At 43.6% G+C, this 12,788-nt stretch overlaps 1 protein-coding gene across 6 annotated transcripts in view; it reads left to right on the top strand.

Annotated features, from left to right (window-relative positions):
• Positions 1–12,788, top strand: part of ZNF827 (zinc finger protein 827) — a 165,361-nt gene that overhangs the window by 23,644 nt on the left and 128,929 nt on the right. For 3 of the 6 annotated variants that reach the window (XM_032412940.1, XM_032412941.1, XM_032412939.1), the window contains exon 1: positions 4,807–7,404. In XM_032412940.1, coding sequence (XP_032268831.1) covers positions 6,288–7,404 — 1,117 coding nt within the window. In that variant the 5' untranslated portion in view covers positions 4,807–6,287. Of the gene's footprint in view, positions 1–1,757; positions 2,664–4,800; positions 7,405–12,788 lie in introns of those variants that run through there. The other 3 variants (XM_032412938.1, XM_032412937.1, XM_032412936.1) reach the window with 3 other exon arrangements.

Below are 12,788 nucleotides of genomic sequence, written 5' to 3'. Positions count from 1 at the left end.
GTACAGCCAGGTTTTGGGCCTCCAGGAGAAGTTGGCCTGAGAGGAGGAGGTTAAGCTCTGAGAAGAGATGAGAAGCAACAAGAGAGAGAGCCCTGATGGTGCGTTGACGTCCTCTCAGATGCTAGCTTCATTGTGCCCCTCTCTGGCTTTGGTATAGGGGCTGAGAGCCTTACCTGTTGCTTCATGCAGTCCTAGTAGTCACTACAACCACAGGGGACCTAATACCCTACTCTGGGCAGAGCATCGAGCAAGCAATGACCAACTCATGGTCCCACCTCAGACATTCATAATCTAATGGTCTGATTTCAAAACGAGTGGGTATGGTAAGAAAATTGGTAAAATCTGCCCTTTAACAAATCAATAGATGGTCTAGTTTTTAAGTGTGAAGAATTAAGAATGTAAAAACCGTTTCATGAGGTTAGTTTCACTAACGTATGTCACGTGAATATTAGCTTACTCCATGACAGGACTATTTCCTGTTTGGTAGATTCGGAAGAGCAAGCCCTCCAATACGTGAATTTCCAGTGTCACCTGTTAAAATCATCTTCATCCCTTCGAGGTCCATTTCCAAAGCCATCTGCACGATTGGAATTGATTTATGCACACACAGCTCTTTCTCGGTCGCTTTGTGACGGCACCAGCCGTTGTGCTTCAGATGCTTGGGCAACCCTCGCTCCCTGATGATTACAAGCCGTTGGGCAAGAGACTGCTACATCCTGAGGCTCCCTGTCGCAGAGAACAGCTCCCTGAACCATAGTAAATGCTCAGGAAATGTTTGTCAGATTAAGTCAATTATTAGCATTGGTTTTGCTCATAGCTTCCATACAGAGCTCCTCAAACCACTTTTTTTACACACCCCTTTTGTATAAAATTGCATGGAAGAGTTGGTTGTACGATTTGAAGTAGGTACAAGTGGTTAATACCGATAGAGATGCGTGACCTTAAAATTAAATATAGATACTTAGCTATCGATGTGTGGTAGCTGGAAAGGAAGGGCACTTGGAAGATTTTTAGGTGAAAATGAGCCAGACGGTTAGTTGGTAGGTACCAATGAACACACCTGTTGTCACAAGAAGGTGTTGACTGCCAGAGGACGGACCATGAGTCAACACCATCCCAGGCGAGTCCTAAGAATTTAAACCTTGTTCTCTTCAAACCCTGCTGGTTAGATTTACGGTGGACCGACTGGTGGAATGGGTTGTGGGTAGATTTAGAAACGGGGCTTTTAGATTTCCATCTCCACTTACTTGAACCTCAGCCAAAAGGCATGAAAATTAATAGGTGTCTGTTTCTTGCGTTTTTTTTTTCTCCCTCTTTTCGCTCCCTGTCTTTCTGATCGAGGATCTTCTGAGTTGAGTATTTGTCCAATTAAATGCATCTGATTAAAACTGTCAAACCGAAGAGGAAGTGAGTTGGGAAAAAAAAAAAAACAACAACAACAAAAACGCAGCGAGAGTTGTGGATATCGAGTTACTGATTTTCTGCTTGAGAACCGAATTATAAATAAATGTGTTAGGTAGTGGAATTTTGTTTTGTTTTCCCCAAAGGAGAAATATTCACCACATGGAAACAAAATTTATTCAGCATATTTTCATTCTGTAATTGTACCATTTCTATTCTTAATTCTTTGAGTTTATGATTTAAAGTGAAAAACACCCAGACTGTTGTGTAAAATTGACAGGAATGAGTGTGAACCTGGCTGTCAGAGACATAGGTTGTTGTAAAGTTAGCAATGGAAATAGCTTCCTATTCTGGAGGTTAAAAATAATGTATTTAGAAGGAAGTTATTTACATTGGCCGTTGAGAGGCTTCCCCCGGAGCCTGAGTTGGGAAAGCTGTGAACCGCACGGCCGGTGTGCGCAGGAAGGGTTTCCGGGCCGGCGGCCGCGTGTGGGGCGTTCTGCGGCCAGGGGCCCATGACTGGGCGCTGGGGACAGGCAGGAACGTGGAGCTGTCTCGCTGCCCAGGGGCTTCTCGAATGGTGAGAGAGAGTCCAAAGTCAAGCCCAGCTTGTTCTGAAAGTTTGTGGTGGCCAACAAAGTAATCCCCTCGATTGCAGGAACGCTTTGTTTTGAGCTTCTCCAGTGAGACCATCTTTCCTCAGAAGCTAGTGCGGAAGGTGCTAGGGGTCCCTGCCCACCCACCCCGCTGAAGCGGAGCTCCCCGTAACTGGACCAGTGCAGCCTTCAAGGACGTCTCCTGCTTGAAATCGAATGTGAAGTACAGAGCCGCCCAGCAGGGGGAAGAGAATTCGTATTTGTGGGAGAGAAAAGCCTTGTGGCTGCTGTAAGGAGAGCGTTACTTGTTTGAGCCTCTTACGACTGTGCGGCGGCCTCTGCAGGTCTCCACTTCCCTTGCATTCATTTCTCTGAAAGCTTTCCCCCACTTTCCGCTTGACCTCAGGTGGTGCCAGAATAATTTCAAAAGTGGTTCTCCTCGGGTTTCTGGTCTGGCTCCTCCTAGGCCATGCATTAACATTATTTGGTGATTTATTACTTGAATAGCCTCGTTGTAGTAGCAGCGTCTTCAGAAAAGCAATTAATAGAGTGTTAGGAGTTTAAAAATATCCTTTACGGACCCGAGTTTTCTTGCGTTTCAGAAGAGAGTGTTACCTCGGCCGTGTCTGCAAAGAACGGAGGACTGGATGGTTGAGAAATATCCAGGTATTTTAGAGGACGTCAACTGGTCTGTTTAAGAAATGCTTCCGTTGGCGTGTTTGGGGTTGCTGTTTGGCAGGGTTGGGAAAGTTGCTCTAGATGCAGATTATCAGCTGTTTGTATCATTCAAGAATGTTCGGATCTCCTTATCGCGGCTTGATAGGATTAGAGCCTGAATGGACGACTTTAGTGTTTTGACGCACTCACCACCACCTCTGCACGTTCGGAGGGGGAATATTCTTGCTCACCGAGGCTGTCCAGGGGGTAGGAAATTAAGCTTTGCGTTTGGGGCTTTGCCAGTAGATGTGCTGAATTCTTGAGGCATTTGAATCAGTTTTTGACCACTGCAACAAAGAAGCTGCAGGGAGGGAATGGAGAGATTAGGGTATGGGAATAATGGATACTTACCTCTTCGTGGTGTATCTCAAGATAAGGAGTGAATACTGTCCTTATCTATGAGAATTCTCTTGCTCCTTTCTGTTTCCAGACAGTGGAAGGATGGATGACTACTGGGGGTGGGAGGGCCGCTGCTCCAAGTTCACTAGAAGTTGCCATTCAGAGGGCATCTGGCAGATGGGGCAGTGGGGCTGTGCAGAGAAGCACTGGCTGGGTGTTGTGAGATTTGGGTTCTTGGTTCAGACATGAGCAGTAGGTAGCTGTGTGTCTTTGATCCCAGCAGGTAGCCCCTCAGAGTGTTTAGTAGTCTCAGTAAAATGACAAGCCTGGCCAAGTGGTTATGATTTTTTTTGTGGTTCTGAAAACCCTGGTTTTATGTACCTTGTTCTCTGCCACTTATCACATTGGTTCTAGACCAGTCTTGACTATCTAGAGCTTCTCTCGTATGACAAAAATATAACCTGAAAGTATTTACTTTCGAATCCTTTACTTTCCTATGTTCATTTAGTGAGTGTCAATAAAGATCAGAGAAGGAGACTCTTTGAGGAGCTAGTCACCTGCTCTTACTGTAGTGATTTTTAAATCTTTTACTTTTCTTACTATTTATAAGATAGTTCCCATGTGATTTTTCTGAAGGATGAGATATTTAAACTGAAATCAGGAAAGGTGGTTTGCCAAAGGAACTTAAAATTAGCCCTGTTGTTGAAATTGATGTTGACTGCTTGGTGTTTGGTAAAAAGCATCTCTTCGAGAAGCCATTGGGGAGATGAGTAGTTCAGGGTCCTACCGGTTTCAGCAAAGATGAAAAATGTTGAAATCGAGTGGGAAGAAGGAAATGTGGCAAATCACAAGGAACCAGACTGTTTTTAACAGAGCGAATTCAATTTTAACTGCCTTTTTTCAGCAAATTCCATTTGATATTTTACATTTTCTTGATAATTTAATAAAGAATCTCAGGAAGGAGTTGCAGAACTTTAGCTTAGTGAAAGAGAATTTGTCATTTGTGACATTTCTTCTCTAAATAGCATGGGAAGATCAATGTATTAGCTTGTAGCTCAGGCATTACTAGTTCTAGCTATTTCTATTCAGAAAAGAAACAGCATGTTATGTAGCAAAACTTGGCACAATGGGGACTTTAGGCTCAGTCCCTAAACATTCATTGAACTCTCCTGGGGTCCAGGCATTGTGCTAGGCGCAGTGGGGGACATGTGGATGATAAAACTCCATCCCTGCCTCCAAGGAACACCACCGCTTACCTTTTAGAAGATACACTGATAGTAGACAGGTAATTGAGAGTGATATGTAATCAGTAGAAACAAAACACGGGAATGTGGGTTCTGCATTCAGAAGATGCACAGAATCTGGCCGATTCTTGCTGCCGGCAATCACCTTGAGCTGAACTTCACACTGTCATCCTTCACCTGGGTTCCAGCCTCATAGCTGGTCTCCCTGCTCCCACCCTTGTGTCTGCAGCCTCTTTCCCACACAGCAGCCAGAAGAGTCCTTTGAAAATGTAAGCCACATCATATCAAAGCCCTCCGTAGTTCCCAATTTCACCAGATGCAAAAGACCTTTCAGCAGTTTACAGCCTTGTGCGGGTCTGCATAGCCTCGCTCCCTCACCACACACTCCCAGCCACCCTCGCTCTCCCCCCTCCCTCCCTCTCTCACATTATTTCTCTGACTTCCTCTCCTCCTGCTCTGCCTGCTCTGACCCTTACTCGTTCCACTCAGCCCACACTGGCCTCCTTGCTGCGTCACAAACACACCAGGCATGTCCCCACATCAGGGACTTTACAGAGCCTCCCTCTGCCTGGAACGTTCTCCCAGAGGTAGCTGCCTGAACAACTGCTCACTTCTTCCATCTTTGCTCAGATATCACCGCCTCTGTGAAGCCCCATTCTGACCACCCTATTTAAGATTGAAACTCACCTCCTACCATTATCCCCCAAACCTCCTTGTCCTGCTGTGTATTTTTTTCCGTAGCACTTATCACCCTCTGGCTTACTCTATGACTTAACTAGTTTTTAAGTTTTGTGTGGCATCTATCTTCCTCCACTGGGATGTAAGCTTCAAGAAGGCTGGATCTTTGTTTTGTTCAGTGCGGTTCAATCTAGAATGATCTAGAACAATGCCTGGCATGCTGCAGGTACTTCACAATTATTTGTTGAGTAAGTGAATGAATGAATGAGAAGGAGAGATTAATTTTGAGAGTTCCAGGGAGAATCACAAGGAAGAAACTTTTTAGGTAGGAAGTTGAAGGATAAATAGACTGTCAGGTTTTCTGGGGGAAAGAAAGACATTCCTGATAGAAGGACTATCTTGAGCAAAGGTAGAAAAATGACAGAGCTCTTGGATGGCAGGGAGTCCCAACTGAGCGGTGCTTGGGGGGCAGTTAGACTGGTAGTGGTGGATAGATAAATTAATGGATGGAAAATCATTAAAGGGGACTCTCAGTAGAATGAGGGAACAAATCCCTAATCATTGCCTGTGTCAGGATGGCAGCATGTTGGTAATTGGAATCCACGACTCTCAAAGAAGTAGCGTGTATATCATGGGAGACGTCGTCACTTTAAGGAATCAGTTATGTGAATAGTGTTTGCTAATGAGGTCTGACTTTTGTATAGAACTTGACTGTCTGCAAATCACAGTCACATGCTTCTTATGATTTAAGCTTCCTAACAACTGGGTGAAGTTGTAATATATAACAGCAGGTATTATTTACATTTTTGGATGAACTTTTCAAAAAAATCAGTTGCATCTTCTATCAAACCAGCTAAGCGACTTGCCTGAGGTCATGGAATCAGAAAGTGGGGAGGCAGCTTCCCACTGTCTTGTGCCTCACAATTTCCCACCCTGCCAGGCTTCCTCTCTAATTGTGATGCGACACTAAAGATATCATGCTGGTTTGTTTTTTTTTTTTTAACAAGGGGCAAAGCTTCTTTCCGTTTCCCCCACCACTGAGAATAAGTCTCTTCATGCAGTTACTTTTTTACAGATGCATTTTTCTCCCCCCCCCCCGCATTTCAGCTTGTCTGGAATAATTATAGAAAGATGAATATGTTTCATAACCGGGTGTGTTTTTACCTTTGCTTGTTTAGTATTTTACCTTCTTTCAGGCTAATGCCAAGACTGTCTGACTCAGCACCTGACATTCTAGTAAGGTTGTTGCTGTCTCTCTTGTGGTTGTTGCGGGGGGAGGGGAAGAGGAAGCATGTTCAACAACTCCATTTGAATGTCTTCAAACTTGCTCAGTGCTCACTGGGGAGTAAACCTGATCTTCTTACTTCCCCCAGATGTTAGTAGGCTGGAAGAGGCTGAGGGAGAGCTCAGTGAAGGAGAGCACTGGTATGGAAACTCTTCAGAGACTCCGTCAGAAGCATCCTATGGAGAAGTCCAGGAGAACTATAAGTTGTCTCTGGAGGACCGGATCCAGGAGCAGTCCACTTCCCCTGACACCTCCTTGGGAAGTGCGACCCCCAGCAGTCACACCTTGGAGCTGGTGGGACTTGACGGTGAGGTCCTGCGAGACTCGCTGCAGTGTCAAGACCACCTCTCCCCTGGCGTGTCTTCTTTGTGTGAAGATGACCCCCCAGGCTCCACGAAGCCCTTGAGCAGCAACCTGAGGCGGCTGCTGGAGGCCGGTTCCCTCAAACTCGATGCCACAGCCACGGCCAATGGCAGGGTGGAGTCCCCGGTAAACGTGGGCTCGAATCTCTCCTTTTCCCCACCGTCCCACCATGCCCAGCAGCTCAGTGTTCTTGCCAGGAAGTTGGCTGAGAAGCAGGAACAGAATGACCAGTACGCTCCAAGTAACCGTTTTATATGGAATCAAGGTAAGTGGTTGTCCAACTCAACCACCACCTGTGGCCTGTCCCCGGATTCAGCCATCCTCAAACTGAAAGCTGCAGCCAATGCTGTTCTGCAGGACAAATCTCTCACCAGGACTGAGGAGACCATGCGATTTGAGTCCTTTTCCTCCCCTTTTAGCTCGCAGTCTGCCAGTTCCACCTTGGCAGCCTTATCCAAGAAAGTCAGCGAGAGAAGCTTGACTCCTGGTCAGGAGCACCCACCTCCGGCCTGCTCTTTCCTTTCCCTGGCTTCCATGACCTCCTCGGCCGCCCTCCTGAAAGAGGTAGCAGCAAGGGCTGCTGGGAGTCTTCTGGCTGAGAAATCGTCACTGGTGCCTGAGGACCCTCTACCGCCACCGCCTTCGGAGAAGAAGCAAGAAAAGGTCACCCCGCCGCCTCCGCCGCCGCCGCCCCCACCACCTCCCCCTCCACCGCCACAGTCCTTGGAATTATTGTTACTCCCAGTTCCTAAGGGAAGAGTTTCTAAACCCTCCAATTCAGGTATGGAATCTTTTATTTCAGTCATCGTGTACGTTTTTGTTTTTTGTTTTTTTTTTTTCTTTTTTACTGTAAATTGCCATGTCTTCTTCACTGCTTTATTCCGTCGGGCTCCCCATCGGATCTGAGGCAGGAATAAAAAAGCAGGAGCACAAGAAAATACTTTAAGTAAGCAGTGTAGTGGGCTTTCATGTATGTATTACACAAAGACTTCACAAATAGCTTCATTTTTGAAAGGTAATGAATAATCTTAAGAGACGTACAGTACTCCTCCCTTTCATATAAATGATCTTTTTTTTTTTTTTTTCTTACCAAGTGCAGGCTAGGTCCATACAAGACATATTTAATGGGAGAAGATCAAAGCATCTCTGTCATGGAGTGCATGGCATCACTGAATATAGGGGGAGAAAAAACCCCGCTGCTTTTGAAACAGTGGACAAGGGAGAGCCCACCCTCCTGCTGCCTCCCATCACAAATGGACTTTTGTATACAGTAACTACTCTGCCCTAATTTATCACACTATACACTTTTATGTTAGCATTTTTATTATTTTTGTGTGTGTGTGGAATTTCAGCCTTTCCCACTTATCCTGTTCTTCTGTAATTTCTTGTCATATAAGAACTCTAAGGAATATTGTCATTCAGACATAATCAAAGCATTTCCTGCAAGTGCTTTTTTAAAAAAATTCAAATCCAATCAGATTCTGAAGGAATGTGCATGTGGAAAATTTGAATCATAAGTTTTTCTTGTGAGGGCAGTCTTTCCAAAGGAGAAGTCACTTGTCTTATGGAGCCTTGACATTCACAAGTTACTCATCTGAGGGAGAAATTTAGTCACTTGCGTTCTCACGGTGGAAGCATCACTTCTTGTACTGGTTTGTTTTTAAATTGTGTGTATGATAAATCCATGGTACTGGGATGGATGTATGGAGCTTCAGATGTCTCCTGAGGATATCCTGTCAGATTGGAACAGGAAGTAGGCTATGTGTGTCCTCATCAGTATAAACACTGCCGTTGTGTGTGTCTAGCCAACTTCTGATTATTTGCAGCCACATTGATGAAGAGTGCTTAGAATGGCAAATAATTGAACGATCGCAGCTAGCATCAATTTGATGCACTTATGACAAATTTCCATTTAAATTGCTGAGTGGGCTATATGGGCTAATTCTAATTATTTTAAAACTTGTGTAAACAGCAGAATAGAACTAGGAAAATGGATATCTGGAACTTTTATGACTCTGCATGATCCAGACCATTCACTCCAGAGTTTCTGAAGTGTCCATAAAAATCCTGAAATGTTTATCAATTCTGAGTTTCATGACTCCTCAGTTCTTACCTGCCATCTGGTGAAGTAAAGAGAGAAATGGCTAAAATTAGGAAACCAGGAGGAGAGCAAAGGGAGCTGGGTAATTTTGCAATGGAATAAATCACTCCTCATTTAGAGAAATTTCATTTAGGGGTAGCAGCAGAAAGAGAGGTATGGCTGTATATAACATGTAATTTTATAAATATTCTCCGTATCTGGTTATTGAATGAATGTATTTATGGTGTTTACACTATAAATTCATCCGGACATTAGTTATTTGGAAAAGCTTATACAAAATTAATAATCAATGTTAGTTGGCTGAAGACTCGGAAAGAGGTAACTGATAAAACTGTGGCTCCTGAAGGCAAATCATAGCAGCTTGATCGTTGTGAAGTGTCTTGGGTATAACGAGCAGTATCGGTGAAGTATAATTTTTTTTTTCACTCAAGTGCTTAGATGCATGTAAAGATGTTAAAGAGGTCATGAACTTCCGGTGCACAGGAGACTTTCTGCCTGTTTTGTTGTAGGATATATCCCCAAAGGAAAAGGTATCTTCCCTTTATGGTTTAAATGCACTTAATTCATGCCAACATCTCAACGAGCTTCTCAGCAGAATTTTACATGGAAACCTATCAACAATCGTTTTTTTCTTTTCTTTTTACTGAATTTCTTCTACTGCCGAAACCCTTACTATTTTAATCGACGAGTGTTCAAAATGATCAGATTGAAAGAGGGGAGAAAGGAACTTTCTGGATTGCGTCCCTGCAACCCCCTGCTGGCTGACTGGTACCCATGGCCCCTGCTCTCCATGTGCCTCTGGGCACCATCCCAGAGTTGGTGAAGCATCTCCACTGACGAGTCACTCATTTTGTAAAGCTCACACATGTGGAAAGAGCGCTGTGAGGACAAACACGAGGGCTCTTGACATGGTCCCCCAAAAGATGTTCCATGTGTCCATGTGGACGCATCCTAAATTCCAGTTCTGTGTCTGACCACGTGGGTTGGCAGTAGGGGGAAGGGTGGCTCTGTGTACTTCTCAGTTAAAGCGAATGTTAACTTCACAGCATGCTAGCTAGACAATGGGTTAAGGAGAAGTTGATGGACTATTTCCATTCTGTTATTTATCTTCATATCGTGGAGTGATGATTTGGTGGCTGTTACCGATTTTTGAATCTGAAGAGTGGAAGGGAAGGTGGGTCTTCTCCATCTGCTCCCCCCTTCCCTTTGTACACACTATACTGTTGGTTTCAGGGCAACCTGGGGCTAGATTCAGATGTGATTTGGCTTTACCGGGCAAGTATTATGAGAATGTGGTGAGAGCTGTCACCCATGTTTCTAAACATCTCTCTCTTTACTGTTTTTTTCCTTTGCCTTAGAAAGAAATCTTCGTTGAATTCGAAATAGATAGGTAGGCTGGCTTCTTGCAGCAGAGAAAGGATGTCTGTTGCCTAATCATTTAAATAAACAAATAATAATTTGCAAAACAGATCCTTAAAAATAACAACACACCATCCTGATTTCAAGCAGGGCTTACATTTTAAAGCTGTTTCCCAAAATGTTGCAAAAAGGGCACAGAAAGTGGATTCTGGAGTTACAAAGAGATATGTGCTCGAAAAGCCAATCCTGTATTGAGTAATTTAGACACCAGCATTTCTTTGACCTTCTTTAGGTCAAGGGAAGTCCAAACCATGGGAGAAAAAAAAAGTGTCTTTTAGGTCTGACCTTATTCCTCCTTTTTGAACAGAATTCAGTTGTTGCCAGGTCATGGTGTATTTAATTCCTTTAAAGAGTCCACACTTGGTAGCCTTTCCCCCCTGCAAGAGAGACGTGACACTTGAGGAGGAGGTTTCTTTCATGTGACCCTGCGCCCCAGCACATGCCACACTGTTCCTCTGAAAGGGGATGCGAGAGAGAGAAGATTATGTCCGTTTGCTATAAAGATAAATGTCACACATTGACTCAATTCTCTTTGAAGCTACTGTTTGTTGCCTCTCAGAATAAAATAAATGGTTTTTATTTTAAAGACAAAGTTTCTTGTAAACGGCCACCAAGATTCCCAGGATGCCAGGCTCCTAGTTAAAAGAAATAACAAGGAGAGTTTCAAGAGAGAGGGTCTCTGAAACATCTTATTTTACTGAATAAAATTTAGATATGCTTAGAAGCAAGCTGGTGTCATACAACTGAAGGCTAAGAATATTTCCTGGGTCAATAGAGAGAGAAGTTTTCTGGGTACTGTTTTCCTTCATATTTACGTGATGCTATTAAAATTTATTGCAAAGCCATAGAAAGTCCAGAAAGTGAGGTAACCTCCTCCTCTACTCCCATTAGGTCCATGGTTACTAGAGCCATAATCTGGGAGTGATCACAAGACAGGAACTTGTTTAGAAAATTCACTTTTTAATCAAGATTCAGAACTATCTGTCACCAACCTCAGTTTTATTTCCCCAGCGATTTAAACGTAGACTGCCTCTAGTCTAGATAGACAGCTATCTAAAACTTCTTAGTTTTATTGAATACTTAGCAATCGTTAAAATATGCATTAATAACATCAAAGTCAATAACAACAGATAAATCCAGTGATATCCATTGCTAACATAGTTTTTTACACCCTGAAATAGCATTTGAGAGACATGCCCATGAAATTCTATTAAAAGATATTAATTCCCTGTATATTGTTAGGAAGGAGTACACAGATGTGCACTGGTGGGTTGATAGGCCTGGAGTGGAGTTGGTGATGAGGGTTATGCATACCCAGGGTCACCTGGCGTCTTGAATTCCTTTGACGTGTATGGTAAGGTGTATATGCAGATACTACCTGCAGAGGACTTGCAGATTAGCTCGATTTTTCTGCAAATTGCTACATAGGATCTAATAAGAGAAAGTTTAATTTCAAGGCCTACAAAACAGTTACATTGGTTTTAAAAATTCCTACCTTGAGTTAAAGCAAGTAAGTTAATGAAAGCCTCCATGACTTCTTCCCCCCAGTGATATGTGTTGTTATTGCTTTATGGATTTATATATAACAGCAGGGTAGAAGACCAAACCAGAAGTGAAGATATTGGCTCTAATCCCAACTCTGCCACTAACTAGCAGAGGGATTTTAAGCCTATACCTTAGTTCAGCTTCCTCATCTATAAACTGAGCTAGTTGGGAGTGATCTCCAAGATTCCTTCCTGTGTTAAGATTCCTTGCTTTTCCTTTCTTATTCTTGAACTCTGTCTGTCAACTCAAAACAAACATAATTTTTTTTTTTCTATTTTTTGAATTAACTATCTTGCTTCTTAAAATTCACCCTCAAACCTCCCACAAGATTATCTCTGCCTTGGGTAGATCTTGTCCATTGTAAATAGTCTAAACATTTTCCATTGTACCTTACTAATGGTGTAGTCATACTGCATGCATTTTAAATATCAGCTGCTCCAAATTCATTTTGGAAATAGGTGAGATGTAAGTACATGAACATCTCTCCACACCCATTCATTTGAGACATGTATCGGCGTGCTATGTGAAAAGAATGCACTCTTGGGCTGACACTGCATCCACTGGGACTTGCTGGCAGCTTCCTGTACCCTTTTCTTCCATTTCCAGCACTCATTTCACTTTTTGATACTCTCTTGACCAAGCCCTTTCCAATTACTCTCATTACAGTCCAACACACATTTATTGAATTGCACATCATACCCAGCACTGTCTGGGTGCTGGAGACACACAGGTAAAGACCTCTAGCCTTGCCCCAGCCAATCGCCCCTCCCGCCCCTTCCTCCCCTTCTGTCTTTTCCACTTCTCTCTTTTCCCTGCTGAGCTGAATTTGACCATCAGAGTTCTGCCTAGAGGCTGAGCTGGACCCTACCTGCGTAGCACAGTGGACTCCTGCTCCTTTATTTTCTCCAGGCTCCTGTGACAAACCACCATTTTGGGCCAGGCCCTGAGCTCCGTATTTATGTGATGTCAGTTGTTTAAATTTACATCTGCTCTCCTGTGAGAGCTTTGGAAGGTACGACTAGAGCTTATCATCACTACTATTATTGCAACAGCTACTACCAGTAGCTTTCATTTACTGTGTGACAGGCGTTTTACACACA

The sequence above is a fragment of the Phoca vitulina genome, unplaced genomic scaffold (genome assembly GCF_004348235.1).
Source record: "Phoca vitulina isolate PV1807 unplaced genomic scaffold, GSC_HSeal_1.0 scaffold14, whole genome shotgun sequence".
Lineage (NCBI taxonomy): Eukaryota > Metazoa > Chordata > Mammalia > Carnivora > Phocidae > Phoca > Phoca vitulina.
Note: the sequence above shows the minus strand (reverse complement) of the source record. Positions and strands in the feature narration are given on the sequence as shown.